The following is a 20,476-nucleotide window of genomic DNA, read 5'->3' on the forward strand; positions in this document are numbered from 1 at the left end:
CTGTCTTGCACAAGAATCTGCTGCTGCTGCCAAGGAGTTGCGGATATTTGACAAACTCCATTCTGCAAACTGAGTTTCTTCTGCCCTAATGAACTTCCACAGTGCCTCTGAAAGAAGAGAAGCATTTTTGCTTTGAAGCAGGGAAGGTCTGTGGCATTTTAGGAGGCCAATCTCACAGTCCTCTTCCCCAACAGCAGCAAGGGAATTACCATCCTGCTAGTAATGCAGGAAATGCTGTGTGCTGAAATCAGAGATTGCATACAGACAAGCAGCACTAGCAGTGTTTAACGTGGGCTGCAGAGTTCTCAGGTTTACCTGTCTGTGATGCGGGGTGCAAAATGCAGCAAGGAGCAAGGCAGTTATTTTTCTGTTCTCTTCTTCATGCCTAAGTTCACCTTGACTGCATCTTTAGCAGGATGCCATGCCATTCTGCAGCTAAATACGAACTGGAGAAGCCACACAATGAAACTCTTCCAGTCCCCAGGGTCACCATCCTAAAAATATTTATTCCTCAGCATTTATTTATTTTTTCTTCCTCATGGGTTCACTGTAGATACTCGTGTAACACTTCAGCTGCTACCTTGTTTTTAAATTGAAAGACAAGGAGCAGGCCCTGCTGTGGTCTTTCATATCTCAGCTTTAGGGAACGCATCTATGGAACACAAGGTGTAACTGCAGGCTGTGTGTGCCTCCAACAGGTAACATCAACAGCAGGGATGAGGCAGCGATGGCTGCAGTGCCTGCTGGTGCTCACCCTGCCAGCAGCTACACTGCCTTCTGTTCTCTGAGCAGCGTGGGTCAGCTGAGCACGCTCACATTTGCTGCACATACTCTCTCTCACACAGAGCCCAGCAGCAGACATTTGGATACAGACAATATTGCATCTCCTCTGCTGATTGTTCAGATGCCATCTGCTAGGGAGTGAACGCTGCTGTCAGTAATCGCTGCTTGGAGGCTGCTGAGAACACCAGGCTCGTGGGATACAATTCCCATACAGCAGAGCTGCAGTCGACAACTATTTAATTCCTTGTTTGAGCTGAAGGAAGAACCGACCTGCTCCCCAAGTGAGGCCCGTGCTGTGCTCTGCAAATAAGCCTCCCTTGCATTGCTGCACTCCATCGATCACGGTGATAAATGGGATCTCAATCTGCAGAGCCATCAGCTGGACGCTTCTGGATTGCTGTGTCCCCCCTAGACAGTCACAGTTAGTTAGGAGCTTAGATGACATGTAAAGAATTTACACAGGCTTAGATTAGTTTTCACTCTCCCTTCTCATAAGGAAAATAAATTACTTACTTCAGAGAGTTTCACCTACTTGACATTAAATAGCTGCATATAGCTGTAGTTGTATCTACCACACAGAGCAGTAATCCACTCACACGTACTGTATCCTTGCTTCAGACAAGAAACCATGAATTCTCTGCAAGTTATCCTGAGTGATTCTGTGAAACTTTGCATTACTGAATAAAATGGTTTTCTTTCTCCAGTGAACTGCCCTTGTCATTTTCTGATAACAAGGAATATCTATCCGACACACAAAGACATGAATGTCATAGAGAAAAAGCTCCTGAGTGTATTTCATTAAGAAATAAAACTCCTCCAATAAACATGGCTTTATTTTTTTCAAGAACTGAAGACTCTCCAAGCAGAGCAAGAACTCTCAGACATTCTGTCAGAGCACGTTCTTCTTTGCATTTGTTAAAAATAACTCTCGAGCGGGAGCGCTGAAGGACTGCTTTTTATAGGCTGCACTATTAAGCCACGTGCACAAAATTCAGGTTGCCCATTAAGATATACTGATACAGCCAAATACGATCATGGCACATATGATCTGCAAAGCTGCTCCTGCAAGATCTCTCCTTCCATTCAGCTGCACCAGTGACTGGTGCTCTGGGGATTCATCAAAGCTGATGTACAGGTGCCAGGCTTCTGCTAACTCTGCTGCTACTGATGTCAGCAAAATCCCCACGTTGTTTTCTGTTCAAGTTGGAAAGCTGGTGGTAAAGTAAAGGGAAATACAACAATTTTGTGGTCAAGAAAATAAACATCATTCTGGAAAAATGGACTGTATTTCTTCTTCTGCCATTATGTCTCTACATGACACATAGCAGACCTTTTAAATCAACACTCCACGTGCAGTCCAGAATGATGTGCCACCTCTCCATCACACCTGGGTTGGGAACTGCGTGCTGAGGATCAGAACTTCTGTACTACAGAAACATTAAGCAATTACAGTTTCAATACCTTTAAAATTATCTTTTGCAAGCATCACTCTTGAATAACGCTAACTGTTCTGACATTCACATCAGAGACACGTAAAAACAGGATCCACAATGATGGCCACCTCTCTTGATCTTTTTGCAGTTCAGCTCTCTACCTGTGAACCAGGGCTAACAGCTCAGCCAGCACCACTTGTGAAGCAGATAGCTGCACTGACGAGCACCACTGAGATCCCCACAGGAACATCAGTATCACTGTGTTCAGCTGAGGGTCTGAACAGCACAATGTTCCTCACACACCAAACAGCAAGGACAGAACGAAACCAACAACAGCTGCATTCTGCACACCAAGCATCACGGCAACTCTGCAAGGACCATTGTGTTGGAGAGATGCTCAAGGAGCTGAAATCAGTCACTTGGCAACTTTTCCATCGGTCTGCTCTACTCTTTGAAGGTAAAAGCTGTACTGATATGCCTGGTTTTGTTTTCTTAAAAGCCAACAAAGCTAATAAACCATGCAGTTCTAGTACCCCGTGGATTACAAGGAGATAGGAATTATCCACTGTGCAGTGTTAATGCTCATTCCCTGCATATTGAAAGCTGCCACGTATGTGGGACAGCACTGTAAGAAGACAGCTAAGAAAAAGTTCTTCAGCAGTTCAACTATTCAAGAGAACATCTGTCAGTCAACAACTTTTAAGAAGACTTGCTCTGACTAATCCATCCCAGCTCACCAACATACAGAGGTGATTCCAGAAAACACCATTCTATAGCACGTATGATGTTTAGATGTGGTTGTGGGCTCTTTAACAAGCAGGGAACCATAAATATCCAGAAGCTGGGCCACATCCTGATGGTTACAGTGTGTGCTGGCAATGAGAAAAGTTTAGATGCAGGCAGTTTTCTGTGCAATTATCAAAGGAGATGGAACATCAAGATCACAATTCTGCCAAGAGGCAGAAAATCAACTGGCAGATGCCCACTTAATACCAATTAAAGCACAGAAGCACTGGAAGATCTTTTCCTTAAGTGTCTGCTCTAAGTTCTCCATCTCTGTAACCAGTGAACCCACTGCTCTGGAGAAGGCTAAGGAAGCATTACTCCTACACAGCACTTGAAGCCAAATTCACATATGGTATGTTGCCATGTTCTAGTAAGATGTCTTGCAGTGTAGTGAAGTATGTCATCAACAGAGCATGCACGATCACATCCTGAACATCTGCACCACGTATCACATGGTGTACCTCCTTCTGGGGTCACAAGAAGGGGCTGTGTATTTTTAAAAGGAACTTGGTCTATGCTTGAAACTTGGGAGAGAAAAAAATGCTGCCATTCCTTCTCCTTCAGTACAAATGCAACTCTTGCTCTTGGAGTTTTATTTAGATTTCTGAACAGGAAACAAGTGGTCACAAAGTAAGCCTGTGAATCCACTGCCATGGCACTGGGTATGTGCACACTTTTGCACACAAAGTGGCTGATGTTGCAAGAAGAGATTCTCTGGGCTCTTGTTACCCATAGAGACTTGTATCACACTTCCAGGCTCCACAATTGTGGAATATGATTCCACTGCACACAGTATGCACAGCCTTGTTTACCTGACTTTGAAGCCTTTTCTGAGCAGCTGTTACACTACCTGCACTATACAAATCTCTCCCTCAGGATCTGGCTTACGCAGTTCTCATGTACAGAAAAAAATGTAGCTGAAGAGTCACATCACAAACGCAAACATCATAAACAGAAGCATCTCAAAACCAGTAATCCAAACACAAGACTACAAATTAATACTAGCAGTTTCAAATCAGGTCCAATTCTCATGTTACTGAACCTATCTGTACCAGAAAAAGATTTTAGTCTTATTTAATTAAGTCCAAGCAAAATGAAAAGAATACACTGGTCTCAACTTTATCTAAGAAAATATTAATGCGCCTATTTTATACGGTGTGAAAACAAGGTACAGAAAAGCTAACCAGTTCATTCAAAGGAATGCTGCAGATCAGAGACAGAAACAGCAAAGTTTTGCAGGCCTTCAGGTGAAACCTATCCCCATGTCCAGCAAGGTACATCCTACCTCCTGAATACTAAAAATCTCAAGAGCAGTTCTGTCACTAGTGGGCATTCACTCCTCACACCACCTCCACACGGTACCAGTATAACATACCAGTGGAGAATAATTATCAACCTATAGAGGGCAATGGAGGAAAAGAAAATGAAATAGATAAGAAGAAGGAAAAAAAAAAAGGAAAAAAAAATGCAATAGGAAACATTAGACAATTATCAGCATTAAAATCACACATGTATGTTTTGAACGTGTCAGCTATATATACTCCAGGAAAGAGACCCAAAAGGGCAGATTAAGACTATAAATATCAACAGGCTGCTTGAAGTATAATATTTATGTATGGGACATAAGTGCTAAACTACAAAAGCACGTAAACTTTTGGTCCCTGAGCACAGCTGCAACAGTCAGAAATGGCAGCAGCTTCCTCCCCAATGCAAAGATGTGTCAGAGGTGTAACTCACCTCTCCATGGCATGGCAGGATGACAGGAAGAGGTCACCACACACCAGCTTCTACCTCTGTACTGCAGAACTCCGCTTCCTGACCTCCTCCTGTCTCCTGTGCCCCCTGAACACAGTTTGTATGGATCAGAAAGCTATCACACTCACCTTCATGTCCTCCAGGAGAGCCTGTGGATCTTCAATGCCTTCTGGAACACACTTCTTGTTCTCTGGAAGAGATTCAAGCTTTTCCACCAGGGCTTTCAAACCCTTCAGTTCAAATTCTGTGAGGTGAGTCCATTTGGTTGAAACTTCTGTAGCTGGAGACCCCGTTGGTGTTTTGGGATAATCCGTGGGGGTCGTTGATTTTACACTGTCATCTGACTCATTAGACAAAGTTCTTTTTAGGTACCTCATTACTGTGGCTTTTTGTTTTCTCCCTGCACCCTCCTTTCCTTCTGAATGTGTGCTGTTGGGTGAGGAGGAGCCATCCACCAGGGATTTGGAGTTCTTATCCAAGCTGTCATCCTTTTCCTCCCGGATATGAGCATCACAAGATTCTTCATCCATGTCTAACCACGAATCCGATGAATAGCTGTCTATGCTGCGTTTTCTTTTTGCATCTGAAAGTTAGAAAAGGAACAGTGAATCTTTACCCAATATAATTTATAGTTTAAACACTTCTATGACTGGGACTTGGAGCTGCCTATTTAAAAGGACACCGTACAATGCCTATTCAGTATGTGACAGGAATGAGCTTTATTCCGTCCATTTTTTTGTGGGATGTTTTTTTGTTTGGTTCATTTTTTTAATGCTGGCCTTTTTGGTTAACATCAGTTGCTCAGCTTAAATGACCAGGAAACATTTGGGGAAAAAAATATGCCTTCTTTAGCACTTCTTCATTCTTCTGTGACTTCAATTAAGAATATGCAGTGTTCACATACAATTCATTTTTCTGGCAATCCAAAAGAGATCAGACTCAGTAACCTTACAGCTTTAAAATAAAAGTTAGTAAATAAAGAGGAAGGGAAAAACGATGGAAAAAGCTTGTTAAAATGCAGCACATCACCTCTTTTAAAGGAACTCTGCACAGCACAAGATCAACTTCTAAGTACTCTCCCTATGCAAGCAACCATTGGTAAAACAAGAACTACAACTTGCTACTGAACAAATACTCATTGATCTTGAGAGACCAAAGATTACAGTTGTGCTTATTTCACAGACAAGTAGCCTAAACACACTGAGAAATGCAAGGACAGAGAAAGCCACATGATGTTGCCTTTCTAATTCCAGCCCCTGATACATTCCAGGTGCTTTTCAGGAAAATTTAAAACCCAGTTTCTGAGTCTAAAGAACTATTAATCTTAGCTTTATACTATGTTCCCCCTAAAAATCCTCACTATTATCTAACTGTATGCAACTGAGCCATGAAACCAATGTAGGAAACTGGTGACCAAGATTCTCCACTGCACTGGTGTTTCCTAGTTTGTCAGACACAAGTGCCTTTGCTAAGGGCACAGCACTGAATGCAGGCTAGCAACAGCATGGATTTCTGAAAATACAGTTAACAATGACAACACCCAGTTAGGTCAGTGAAGATTTTAATACCAACTGCAATGGGTACGAGACCAAGCTGCAGACAAAAAACACTGCAAAGGAAACAGAAGTCATACAGAAAAATGAGTGAGCAATTAATGAAAAGTTTCTGTCACAGCTTTGCTTACATATTTTCAGCAAATCAAAATCCTGAGTACTTTCAGATCTTGCACTGCAATAGTTTTGGATTAGGACTACATGAATCACACTTCAGGAAGGATTACATGAAAATTAAAGGAAAAGCTCAGCAGCTGGTAGTTCAACACAAAAGACTCAAAACAAAAGCTGAAGCCCAGTTCTAAGCTGGCACATCCATCCTTATCACAGAAACCTTGTTTCTTGCATGATCTCACAAAAACAGGTGTTACTTGTCAGCTAGGTAGCAAAGACACAGCAGGTAGCAATGGACTATCTGTCCAAGGGCTGCTACCTTACCTGTTTGGCTTTGCAATTGAAAATAAAAACTCCCTGAGGGCAGGTGCACCTCTGTGCATTAAGCCTGGGAAACCAACTGACCACTTGATACTTCAGGGCGAGTGTGCAGAGTGGCTGCTAAAACCATGATTTTCATCCAGACTGCTCCTTCAGTAGCATGTGAGTTTTTTTCAGAACCACAACTGCCACAAAATTACTCTTAAAAAGCAAATTTAAGCTGAAATGTCGTGAAAAGACAGAAGCCACATGGAAAATACCAGCTACCAGAATGGCTGGTCACAGCCAAATCCAGCTCCATGTGTAGTATGGATGAACTTCCTCCCTGCATCCCTCCACTAAAGATTTACCATGAAGTAGCAAGAGCACAGTTTGCTTTGTGTGTTGAGGTGCTGGCATACAACACTCCAGAGCAGCTCCTCCTCTCCAGTCTGTGCTAATGTACCCCCATGCTTCCCTTACAAAAATAAACAGGATTGGAAAATACCTTAACCAGAACACTTAAGAAGTTGGATAACCTAGTGTTTCTACTTAATACTGTTTCTTCTTTTGTCCACAGTAGCTAGCACACTTATCCACCTCGAAGGGCTATATAATCAGCTTATGCCATTTTCCCATTTTACACTTGAGGAAACAGATGCTTGGGAGAAAGAAGGATTTGCTCACTGTCACACATCAAATCTAGGGCAAAATCAGGAGTCAGAATCCAGTCTCTTGGATGCCGTGCTGGAGCCTGTTCTCAAGGCCACACCACCCTGGTGAACTATTTAGCAATTGACTGAAGCACAAAACCCCATCTAGGTGGGAAGAGACACCAGCGATAAAACAGAAGCAGGAGAGAGCAGATACACATCCCTGTGCCAGTAGTACTGGTACAGTGCTATCAACTGAAATTGGTGTAATTCTGTACAAAGAAAATTATGTTTCTTGTCCTCCTGTGTTGTGGCTCTGCTGAACAGGAACTGATGGCTGTAACTGGGGCAAATCACGAGCACAGATAAGGCGTAAGGAAAGAGAGGGAGATCACGTTATTGAGGTGTGAATAATTTACTGCAAGTAATGCTCTGGTGCTAAGAGAACACAGCCTTCAAGACAGCTCCACTTTTTGTCTCTTGCCCTGATCTACTGAAACAAAAGGCAAGGGAAGAGTGGAGCATCACAGCGTGAGAAGGCCCATTCCCATCAGAAGCAAGCACACCCAGGGCCCAGCAGCTCAGCTCTGCCAGCTGCCACTGCTCCACACAAACCAGGCACTGCTGCGCCAGTCTGGGAATGGACAGTCACTAAGTATGAACACACACACAAAAATTAATCTAAATCTAACCTTAAGATGAACCATCTCAAGACAAGTGCCTGCTTGCATGCCTGACAGTTACGTGATGGCTGGCCTAACTTTACCCATGGGGACAGAGCTTGCTAATAACCTGAAGTGCATCAGCCTGTTCTGGAGCACTAGAGGATTACAGTCCTGTTACACCATCAGATTAAGAGTGGACTGCTTTCAAGAGACAACTGTCTGCTGCTGTTGCTAATTTAAAAAACAAAAACAAGAGAATCAATAATGGATGGATATCTTCACAATGAAGAAGGTTCAATTTTGTGTTTTCAAGTGTTTTGTTATAATGCAACATGCCATGACTTTTATTTATTCATTTTAATGAAAACAGTGTCTGACTCAGAGTTACTACGCTGTACAATTATGCCCTACATAAATGTAATCTGCATTTACTTTGTCAAGAAATGCATTTTAAGCACTATACTATCAGAGCTCCACCAGCTCGGAGGTTTTTTGCTTTATAAAGTCTCTCCATGGAAAAGAGCTCCTCCAAGTGCAACTATGGTTTCTTCCGAGCCAACACCTCAGTCAACACCTGCTTACAACTCCAGTTTCTCAGTGGTTGGCCAGTTCAGATCCCCATCCCACCGAGACAGCTCTAAAAGGCCTTCATCATTCCACAAAGCAAAGGAAATAAAAGCAGGTTATACAAGCAGCCCATGGTATAACTCTGCAGAGGAGCAGCTGCTCGGACTTGACCATAGAGCAGAACTAGAATCCCACCCCCACCCCCCAGCAATTCAGTTCCTTGTGGTTCTGTGCAAATCACTTAACTTCCCCACAGTTACCCACTTGTACAAGTTGGATAATTATACAGAGCTTCTTCCCTTGCTGAAAAGTGACCTGTTGTATTACAGGACTTTGGAGGTAGGGAGGAGGGGGAGGCGTAATTATGAAATCTTTCTGAACCCTTCACAATTGCCCAATGTCTCGTATCCACCTTGCTATTTCCAGTTTCAAACCCTGGCACAGTGCCTTGGGAGCAGCAGCTCCTATTGGTCTGCTAAAGACAGCAAACAACATTCTCATTAGCAGGAAAAAAAACAACCAAACAAAAAACCAACCTGAGCATATCAGAAATGTATTGCATGGAGTACCCCACACAGAAATCAGGCAACAACAGCCCAGTGCCTGTCCATCAATAAGAAAATCTGTTCTGTCCCCTGAGAAGGAGAAAGTAAAGACAAGGCCACATCACCATGCTAGAGGGCAGATTTTCTTCATCCATCAGGCCTAACACACAGTTACAGCCACCCTGTTAAAATTTTAGCAATAGGAATCTTAAAAGCTGCAGGCTACAGAGAAAGTGTATTTCTGATAGCCCAGTATCTTCTCCCAATTACTCTTTGTCAGCTCACTCTCAAGATCCATATCTCACTGAAGGTCAATTGTGCTTGAAAACATCCAGTACAGACTCATTCATGATAAGAGTAAAAATAATGAAGACATATCCCTCCTGAAACACTGCATGGTCAAATCCAGCTTGAAATCCAAACAGAATCCCTTTCTGATTTCAGCTGGCAGGATAAATGCTGCAGCTGAGAGGGGCAAGGAAAAGATAAAGGGGAGGGAAAGAGATGGTGTGCTTTTACAGCAGCCTGTGATTTCTGTCATGTCATCATTCCCCTCGGCGCCTGCCCTGCTGGGGAAGAGATCAGAAAAACAACTCTCCCCACCTAGGAGGCAACTGCCTGAAATCTCATTCTGGGCCCAAAGAATAGAAAAGAAAGCCTCAGTAGTCCTCGTCCACCTCACTTAGAAGGGCAGGTGTTTTCATTTAGGGAGTGGGAACACTCAAGGTTTTAGCCTCGCTTACAAGTACATCTTGTCTGCCTATTGTTTTCTGAAGTTTCAGGAGCCCAGACATTTAGAAAACAGAAATACAAAGAACAACAAAACCTGCTGGAGTAGCACACAGCTATATTGATGGGGTGTCACAGCACAATCAGAGTAATAAATTTTCTTGAGCAGGCAATGTCTTGGAAGAGTCATTCATACCAGGTACATAAGTACTGTAATGTGAAGAGTCCAGAAATATCCTTAAAACACAAGTGATTACGAACTCAGTTTTCTGTGCTCTCCAAAGATGTTCCCCATCACTGCAGTAAATTGTTTTTTCAAACAAAACTGGATCTCTATTGATTCTCTGAAAAATCACCACCTTGTGAATCCCAGAGACTACGGGCAGCATCCCATGTTCTGGAGGATGTCATCAACTGGAAGTCATCTCTGTTGATCCTGAGATCCAGTAGGACTGCTCCATCAGAAGGTATATAAGAAAAGAAAGCAGCACAGCTCAAGGATAGAATGAAAAAAGCAACTTCTGGAAGCCAAAAGAAAAGTTAGTAGACACTTAGAACAAAATATACCAAGAAAATTATTTTAATAGGCAAAAAATAGGAAACGTTAGTAACACTATGATTCTTCAAGAGAAACTTCCGAAAATTAATACAAGGATGTGGAGATGTTTTTCTGAAACCAAGGAGGACAGAAGACAAATCTACTGAGGGGCCTGCAGGGAAGTTAAGCACTTTGTTGAGTTACTCTTTAAGGAAAACGATGGGAAATTCTTCATCAAGGGATACTCTCTCGTGGGAAATCAAGGCACCGCTTGAAGATAGAGAAATCTCTCAGGAAGAGATGAGCATTTAACAATTTAAGGACCTTAGGAGTTCTGAAGAAAAGTTTCAAAATCAAAGCAGTTGGTTTTTGGAGTACTGACTTCATTTAGATCTTCCATTCCACTGCCAATGCACAGCAGTAAGACAGAGACATCACAGAACAAACAAGTTAATTCAGAGATTAAAATTCATGGAGATGCGCTTCAGTCAAGAGGCTGGGTGCTGAGATCAGTTAAAAGCAAGAGTAGCAAGTACCTGAAACAGTATTACTCAAGCAGAACAAAACAACCCAGCTTTGTAAAGGTAAATAATATACCTTTACTCCTGTAGAGAACGTGACAAATGCCAAAGTGAAAGACCCAGTAGATATAGTGATCTGGGCTTCTGAACTGCAGTTCTCAGCTAAATAATTATTTTAAGGTTAAGACTCTGCCAAGAAATAAAGAGCGAGTGTCTGACAAAGTATAAATCTGTCACTCCTGGAGAGAAAAGCCTTGGATGTCAATGTCAGAGATTTTATCAGCATGCTAATACCTGAAGTCAAAAGATAGCAAGCAGGTAGATGAACCACACACTGTCAGCAGAGAGCACTTCAGTAAACTGGAAGAGGTGATCTGTTCAAGATAGCTACAACAGCCCAGGGCCTGGCACCAGCAGCATTGCAGCAGGGCTGCACATCAGATCAGTCCAGCAGTGTTTTCGGGAGGGTTCATTTTCAGCCAGCTCACTGAACTGATCCAGCTCACAGGACAAGAGCTCAAAAACCACATTCACATCTTATGAGAGCAGTACATTTCTTTTAATAGCTTAAAATGGCCTTAAAACTATGCTGAATTAACAGTGAAACAGTTGAGAACAGTCACTTTCCAGCAGGCCAAGAACTGAAGGCACACAGACAAGATGCAAACAGTATTGCCACCAAACCATTCCACAGATAGCTGGGGCCGACTTGATGCCTGAGCTGCTGACACTCTTCAGTCTTGCAAAATAATCCATTTCCACCCAGATACTGGTCATCTATGGTTCCCAGCGAGCTTTTATATGACTGGAATATCTCCCAGCCAGTAACTGGACAGAGACACATTTCATGGGGATCACCAAACCATTATCAGTAATTACTGAGCTGGGCTTGAATACACACTGGTGATTTAGCTGGAACAGGTCCCATCTCAATATCCTGAACCATCCACTCTTCGTATCTAATTTGTTCTGAAATTACACCTCAGTGATCTGGCACCCCCACCTTGCCAACAGGAAGAGCCTCTTTCTACGCCAACGGTTTTGACAACAGGAGGTTGGGTCTTTATTTCCTAAGGAATGCAGTTACCAGAGTTTTGTTACCTCCATCACTAAGCCAAGAGGCTCATTTGTCCCTTGCTCTTATACAAAAATTCTTCCACATGGAGTTCCTGCTTTACTGTCCCTTCTGATCAGGGTCCCAAAATGAGAAGACACAAAATGTGCAACACTGAAATTCCTAGGGACCCCAAGAAATTTCCGTGTCTGATCCACAGTCTTGGAAGCCCTCCTGTCTCCAGCAGCTACTTCTACTTAGAATTATGCTCTTAAGTGGTCATTTCCCTCTTACACTTCCACACAGTCCAGGTTTACTCCAATTTGGACCTCAGAGTGAGAAACAGAAATACTTCAGTCCTCCCCCACACTTAGTATATATCAGTTGAAACTTAGCTGGTGTTTGTGCTAACTTCAGTCATTCTTTGCTTAAAAAGCAGGGAGGTAACAAGGTCCACAGGCTTGTTCCAATAAAGGCTAGGAGGAAAAAAGGGTATTTCAGAAAGGCAACAACCAGAATTGTACCATGTTGATGCAAAGCTCACACACCAGTACTAAGGCAGTGCCTTCCTGCTCCAGGCACACACATCCATCTCTGCTGTGGTCCATTTTCAGCTGTTGTTTTAAGGTTTCTGTGACCTCCCTGTACTTAGGTTACAGATCATGTACAGTTGTGTAGGTGTATGCTTGGTTTTGTTATTCTCTGCAACTAGAAGTCAGTCACCAAACAGAGAGAATTAAAGTCAAGATTAAAGAAAAGAGCAAGAAGCCAGGTTTAGAGACCAAACTGCAATCTGTAGAGGAGGCACGCTATAAAAGGACTAAGTACCCACCCTACCAGAGCACATTAGCAATGCATACATTTCTGAGTACTAAGGTACTGTGCCAAACACAGCAGTAAATCCTCAACTGTTTAGCAGATCATCTCAACACAAACAGTACTGAAACCAAGAAATAAACGCATCCAAAAATCGTTTTCCTGGGATCCACTTGCCTAGAAATGCTCAATAAATACCAGAATAATTTGGTACTTTGTGAAAACGCTTAAGAGTCAAAACCACTCCACCTTAAAATAAACATTTTGTTACGATTTCTACAATTCTCCAATCTAATTTATGATCTTCTCTGCAAAAAAACAAAGCAGTAACTAGCCTAGGGTGCTAGCATCGGTTTGAACACGCAGTCAAAGGATTCACTCACCAATTAACATTGATTCTTTCTGGTACTCTTTGCTGAGGTGGCAGCGCTGGGTCACACAGGACACGTATCTCTCCAGAACATACCAGCACATTTCATAGTAGAAAGGATAACGGAATTTGGCATGCACCTGAAAGCAAGAGAGAGACTGTCAGTCCACGGGGAAGGGAAGTTTGCAGCACAAGGGCCAGTCATCATTCTCCTCATGTTATCAAGAGCACAAACAGTGTGCAGGGGGAGGGGAGGGAGGGTGGGAGCCGCGTGAGCTGTACGCCTTCAGCATACAAAATGAGAGCCTGCCTGCCTGCCATGATAGCATCATTTCTTGGTTCAGTAATTTGTATCCTCCTGGGGTGGCGGGAGAGGAAAGGGTTTGTGTTCTTGTGAAATCATGGAAGTGATGGGCGGCCCCACAGCATTATTTACCTACAGTATAAACATAGGGTGGTCACATACAGATGTCAGTCACCAGAATTCAAAGTAAAATAGAAGCGCTTTTTTTTTTCCTTTTCCCAAACATCATCACACGATTTTTTATCAAAATGGCAGCATTACCTAAAATGACTCAAGCAGGAAATGCATCCTTTTTAATTATCATCTTCCCAACAGTTTGATTAAACAAATGAATAAACACCAATTCTCGATTACTGGTAAATACACATTGTAGGTAAAAATCTGTCTTGTGGTTTATGCTTAATATTTTGGTAGCAAGTTAACTTTTACCACAAACAAAACAGAAAGCAGGACTGTAACAAAAGACTGCCAAGCTGTGCACTTTTTCTTCCATCTTAGACCTGTTGTTCCCACAGAAAAAGCCTACTCTCCAACACTGTACATTTGTGAGATTATTTCAGATTAAGAAGAAAATTAAGTGGGTTTTGCAGCCTTCCCCTATAGGTTTCTGTTTATGGGAGTCACTGTACCAAGGAAGAATCTAGGAAGCTCCGAAAATGCAAGAACACACGTAGACAGTTTGTGATCTGTTAAAAATGGATGCCGTGCATCTTGCATGCACTTGTACTTAACACTGCACACTTCTTTCTCCTGGTGACACAGAAATCTGCATTGTTCAGGCCTGCATGCACGCACTGCACTGGATCACAGGAACTGCTTTAAGACACCTTAAGCATTTTAACTGCTCACCTAGCCAAGAGGTGCCTGCCCACTTTTAATAAAAACACTGGACTGCACTAGAAATACCGTTACCCCGGAGAGTCCATTTCAACAACAAAACAATACAGAACACCACCCTGCATCACCCAAAAAACTGCAAAGATGAAACAGACCCACTGTCAGCAGCATCTGGCAGCTCAGGCTTGGCTCTGCACAGCAGGCACAGTCAAAGCACCCTCCTGGTGACAGGAGCACCCACTGCAGCATGCCAAACACTTACAAGAATGCTCACGCTTGAAAACCATTCCCAAGGTGGGTAAGGAACTTGCCACTGTTCCCACAGGAAACACGAACACTTTTAGCAGTGAAACAAAATGTAATTGTCCCACTGAAGGCATTACAATGTCAGATTTAAACACAACATGGCAATTCCCAGAAGTTATTACGATTTCTTAAATCCAACTCAAATGCAGCTGACAAATCTGAACTGCGTGTTGCTATGGGTCATGCATCCAGCAGTGCTGCAACTCTTCCAGTGTTTCCCTGTACTGTTTTGTTACAAAAAATGTATTCCAAAAAAAAAAAAAAGGGGGGGGGGGGGGGAGAAAAATAAAAACCAAATGTAAGAACATTTAACCCAAGGGCCTTCTTGAAATAGAAAATTTCTTCCCTTCTGTTTAGTTATTTGTCACAGAGAAGAGATCCAGTCACTTATCACTATTACAGAACACAGGGGAAATTAGCCATGCTAAAATATATGCTAATAAAGGAACTCAAATTTTTCCAAGAGAGCACTGCAGAAAACAAGATTTGCAAAAAATTGACTTACAAAAAACAGGGAGCCGCCTTCCACCCCTCAGCCTTCAAAAGGTTTTCAGCCACATGCCTGGGAATATTAAAGACATCATTGCTCAACATTTGTTGACAGATTCTGAGCTTCACCAAATTTAGTTGTTACCAATGTTAATTCAATGTGAAAGACAAGGCAGTAATGCATGCAGTGCTCCCATTATGTATATCAATCTTTAATATTCAATTTGAGTTCCTAATTGCTTCACTATCAATGTTCCAACCCACAGCAAATCCCTCCATGCCTCTGTAATTCACTCCTTGCCCGAGAAGACTCCGCTTTTACAAACTTTCAGAACTAAGAGCTGCCAGATACAGTGAGAGATACTGTGCAGAGACCTATGGTGGCTTTTGCCATTAGAGCTGTGCTTCAAAAATCTTTTGCCCAGTGGAGAAGTTCAGAGGAGTACACTGTTTATGACATCTTTGGACATTTATTAACTATAATGGATATGAACTGCACTGCATACATGTCTACACTTTTACCACTCTAGAGTTACGGTCAAATGAACTCTTATTTTGGAGGAGAAAAAGAAAGGAAAAGTAAAGAAAAAAAAAGTTCTGCAATCAATTTAAAGTGTAGCATCTGATATGGTCACTGCCTGAGGAACAGATCCCCCACCAGCAAGGAGACTGACTCCACCATCTAATAGGCGTTTCCAGCTCTAACTTCTATGATTAATAATTTACAATCCACTGAATATTTTCTCTAATTATTCCTCTACAGTGAGAAAAATCCTCTCTGGAGTACGATCTATTTCTTCAGTTCAAAGTGAAATAATTTTAGAGACTTGTATCACCCTCCAAAACAAAACACTCCAAGCAAGCACGGCATAGATGTTCCTTAAGAAATCATTTCCCTTTCACAATATCCATAAAGATCATTACAAACTCTTTTGTATTTCATCACTCCAATCAGAATCTTGAAAACCAGTACATGATTATTTATACGTTAAAGTCAGCAGATTGAGTTCCAGAAAACCAGATCAGTAGCAAACACCATCTGTGAGTGACCACCTTACGTGTATCTGACCCTCTCCACATTCAGATCTTTTAGGATGTTAAATTTAGATGAGTTGAGTCTAAGGTTGACACACTGTCTGCCTTCAGCAACACAGAGCTGTAACAGCCCTATGCCAGGCTGATGCATCTCAGCACAGCAGCCTGCTTTGCACTACTCAAGCTGGTCTAGCAGAGAGCTAAACAGCTTGGCCTATTTGACTAGCTGTTAATTGGCCTCTAGGAAAGCCAGACTGCAAAATGAGTGTCTCTACAAACCGTAAGGCTGGAGAAGATTTGTTTACCTCAACTGCACATTAGGAGCTGTTTCCAACAATAGACACGTTTTTTATTACTCCTTAAAACTATTTTAAAATGGCTATAACCCTCTTAAGAAGTCTCCCAGGGATATGAGAAATTAAGCTAGAATAAGCATGACAAGTATATAAACCAGGCAATTTTATCAGGCTGTAAATCAGCATTAGCGTTTCAACCATGTATTTATTCCTGTCTTAGCTGCTAAGACAATAACAACTACACCTAGCATAAAAATGACTTTGAATATCAGCAAAGATGATTAAGCATTATATAGCAAGTTTAAACACAGTGAAACCTCCATAAAATTGCTCCGTGCAAAATGAAGAGGGGAAACACACCTGTATGACACTTTGATTTGAGTGTGGCGAATTACTTCGTCAACCACATCATGTAATTTACTTCTGTGCTGCACACAATGGAAAGATCAATACTGATGAGAAAGTCATTTGCAGTACGTTCACACTGCCAAATCTGTGTGAACTTACTGTAAGGAGGCTGCTATCCCAGCCTGTGCATGAACAAAACTATTTGGACAAACAAAATTATCTGCATGAAGAAATTACAAAATTTGATTGGCAAAGCAAATAAAGCAGAACACAACAGAGTTGTATTTTGAAAACACTTATCCCTTAAGATTCCTGCTTTTTTTCCTTGTTTTTTTTTTGGGGGGGGGAAGAGTGTGGGTATGTGTTATTTCCAAGACTCAGTACCGATCTTCCTGTCTCTTATCAAACTTTAATTGCAAGGTTTATATTTTGTTACAGACTTGAACTCTTGGCATTCTTCAGCTGTACACACAGCTTTGTTATAGTGAGGCTGCCTAAAAGCACAAGCCTGCAAACACAGGTACAGGACTGCCCAAGACACACTGCCAGCACAATACAGTACAAGAGCTGAACTCCTTTCTGTGAAGCTGGGGAAGTTCTGGGCTGTTGGCTTTCATGAGTGTTTTTTGATACACTGAAGCATTTCTTGGAGGGAAAATGATAAATAACTACATGGGACTTTAAGGAAAATTAAACAAGTCAAGGTCTGATTTGGGATCTCCAAATGTCACAGCATCCCTTCTCAAAAATCACTGATAGGACATTTTTAAAGAGGCAAATACCACACTCAGAGAACTTTCCCATAGGATCAAGGTACCAGTGACTTTTCAAAGGCATTTCAGTTTACTGTCTGGCAGGTTCCTAAAGGTTACAGAAATACTAAACTGTAATGGGGCAACCTGCCTCCTGCTGTAAAAGCTTTGGAGATCAAAGCTGCACCGTTTCTCCAGAAAGGCCTGACATGAAGCACTACTAACCAGTTCTAGCTCTAGTAAAATGTGTGGCTTTGGATTACTAAGTCCAATGGCAACAAGACATCAGCTCTTCTACTACATCAGGAAAAAAAGCATTTGCTTCCCATCTTCCCCACAGACATCAACAGAAGAAGTTTCATTTCCCTTGAAGTCTCCAATGCCAGTATCCTTCACAACAACAACACACCTTCCCTGTGAGCAGCTGCAGAACATGTACCCAGCACTGCTGGCTCTTAATTACAGTCACTATGAACCTTCCTGTCCTTGGCAACAAGTTCATCTCTGGCCTCCAGCTCTGTCTCTGAATGGCTCCTACATTTCAGCTCATCTCCCTTCACACTGCAAAAGAAGCTGATGAGTCCCTTCCCACTTCTGCCATCAGAACTTTTGCTTGTTCCAAGTCCCTTTGCTCCTGGATACTTCAAATTCCTGTCTTGGGAACACCCGTTCAACGTCAGGCTTAACTCTATTCGGGCCTTTATTTCAACTTCTGTTTTCCACTACACTCCCCCTGTTCTAATTGCTCTGAATTTCAGCATTTGCCTTTACCTGTCTTCCACTAAGAATTTAATTTCCTATTTACAATTCCTTCTTTTCATTCAAATCACCCCAGGAAATCAAATGCTTCCACCACTGCTTTGTGATGTGAAGATTACCAGGCCTTGCCACCTCCTGCAAAATCAGGGGGCAGCCCCTTCCCAACATAACACTGGCAGAGAGGCTGGCACTAGGAACCTTTCCACGCACTGAGCTAGAGATGCACACCTGAGCAACGTGTTTTTGTTCACTGTCACTCCAAGGAATGCAATCTGGGGCAAAAAGCCCACTTGGAGTCAGAATTGTGCCTTCTTGTAGACATGAACAACAGTGAACACTACTGATGTATCATTTTAAGACCTTTTAGGGAAGAAGCACTGCAACTTGCTGCTGTTTTGCAGCACCATTCTCCATGAGCACTTCATGTAGCACCTGTGCCAGCGGTTTATCAGCACTGTCACAATGCAGTGCCTCCAAAACAGCAAGCTACAGAAAGCTTCTGATTAAATTTGTACCAGAATACTCTGATTGCCTTACAGAGTTTATTTAACAGCCTAGTAAAGTAGTGGCACTTTCTTCAGACTATAAAATTCAGCTAGGTGTCTGTTTATCGATGAATGGCATCGTTCTTGCTCCCAACAAAGAGGTTGCACGGTCACCTCCTCCAGGATGTCGCACCCTTTCCCTGAGGCAGATGCTACACCCAGATGAACATCACAACATTCAGCCTAAAGTCCCTACCCAGACTCTGTCCCATGACATTTTGCACTGTATTGAGTCACTGTGGGAGAAAATCCTGCTAAGCACAGGAGATGCTGTTTCATATGCAGCCTCTCTGCAGCTTCCTCAGTTCATCTGTGAAGCAGAACCAACACAGTCCCATTAGCTCTCCATTCTTAGGTGTCCATTGCCAGTGTGCAAAGAGCAGCCATCAGCAGGGGGTTACCAGAAGTACTGGCACAAAGGTCTGTGGTGGCAACAGGCTTCTGTGCAAAAGGGGATGTGTTTAAAAAGTTCAACGGGCAAACAGACAATACAGAACGGACATGTCTGTAGGAAGCAGGGGAAAAACAGATGAGTAAATGCCACTAAAAATAGCCAGCATTTGAAAGTCTCATTATTTCATGTTTACCTCTCCATCAATCTGACATGGAGATCCCACCAGCTCTAGTTACTCAGGAAGGAATACAAGGTAGAGACAGATCACAGTGACAAAGAACTGTTCAGTTAAAAAGAGAATCGAGTGTCCTTACCCTTGTTCTGTCCTCAATTTCATAGATGCGAAGCTGCATGGGAACATTAAAGCTATGCAGGATATTTCCACCAAACACCAGAGAATCTACTGGAGTATAAACCGCATGTATCCACCCTAGAGAGGGAAAGCAAAGAACTGAGAATGCCTCATGCTATGTAGTATTACAGAGCAATTTATAATCCCATTTTAACAACCCCATAAACCCCATTCTGTGGGGGATGAGAGGTTAAAGCTGTGACACGTTAAATGGCATGCTTGTAGCCACACTAAGACTAATAATAGCAGAAGAAGGCATCTTATGATGTACATACAGCCTCATAACCCTCTGTATATTGAGCACAATTAATCCACAGAACAGTTACAGTGTTTACTGAGAACACGCAAGCTTGTGACTCAACCACATCCATGACTAAGAAGTAAATTCAGTCTGCTCCACACGCTTGGCTCTTAATCTTCTGGCACCTCCAGAAGGGTTGCAAATCGTGTTAGCAGTGGTGGTAGGCTAGGGCTAAAACTGGGCTGAGTCACATTCAATTTACTTCACTCCAGCACCACAGCACACATCCTCAGATATCAACAGTTTCAAGTTATTACCAGCCCTCTTTCAGAAGTGAAAGTTTTATATCCTACTATCAACTTCCTGAAGCAACTGAAAATCTTTTTGACTGTCATTCTGAAGTTAAGATACCTAACATTTCTGCTACTCAAGTCTGAAGAGACTGCCCTGGCTCTGTCCTAGAAGGGAACAAATTCACTTCACAGGCTCCAAAGTGAGAGAAGAGTTTTCTGCCACGACAAAAATCCAGGCACAGCAATTCAGGCAGACATACACAAGCTCTTCAGCTTCTCTGCTTGGGATGTCAGGAGCTGAAGGTCTAGCTATGCAAGACTGTAGCCTCTGATCTCTGCAGTG

General features: G+C 42.4%; 1 protein-coding gene across 5 annotated transcripts in view; it reads right to left on the minus strand.

Moving 5' to 3' along the window:
• The window catches only part of KDM2B (lysine demethylase 2B), a 96,429-nt gene that overhangs the window by 37,031 nt on the left and 38,922 nt on the right, over positions 1–20,476 (minus strand). For all 5 annotated transcript variants that reach the window (XM_065739197.1, XM_065739193.1, XM_065739194.1 and 2 more), the window contains 3 exons: positions 19,562–19,677; positions 13,196–13,322; positions 4,886–5,340 (listed from right to left, as the gene is read on the minus strand). In XM_065739197.1, coding sequence (XP_065595269.1) covers positions 4,886–5,340; positions 13,196–13,322; positions 19,562–19,677 — 698 coding nt within the window. The remainder of the gene's footprint in view (positions 1–4,885; positions 5,341–13,195; positions 13,323–19,561; positions 19,678–20,476) is intronic.

The sequence above is a fragment of the Cyrtonyx montezumae genome, unplaced genomic scaffold (genome assembly GCF_038088225.1).
Source record: "Cyrtonyx montezumae isolate F1298 unplaced genomic scaffold, pur_monq_1.0 scaffold_23, whole genome shotgun sequence".
Classification (NCBI taxonomy): domain Eukaryota; kingdom Metazoa; phylum Chordata; class Aves; order Galliformes; family Odontophoridae; genus Cyrtonyx; species Cyrtonyx montezumae.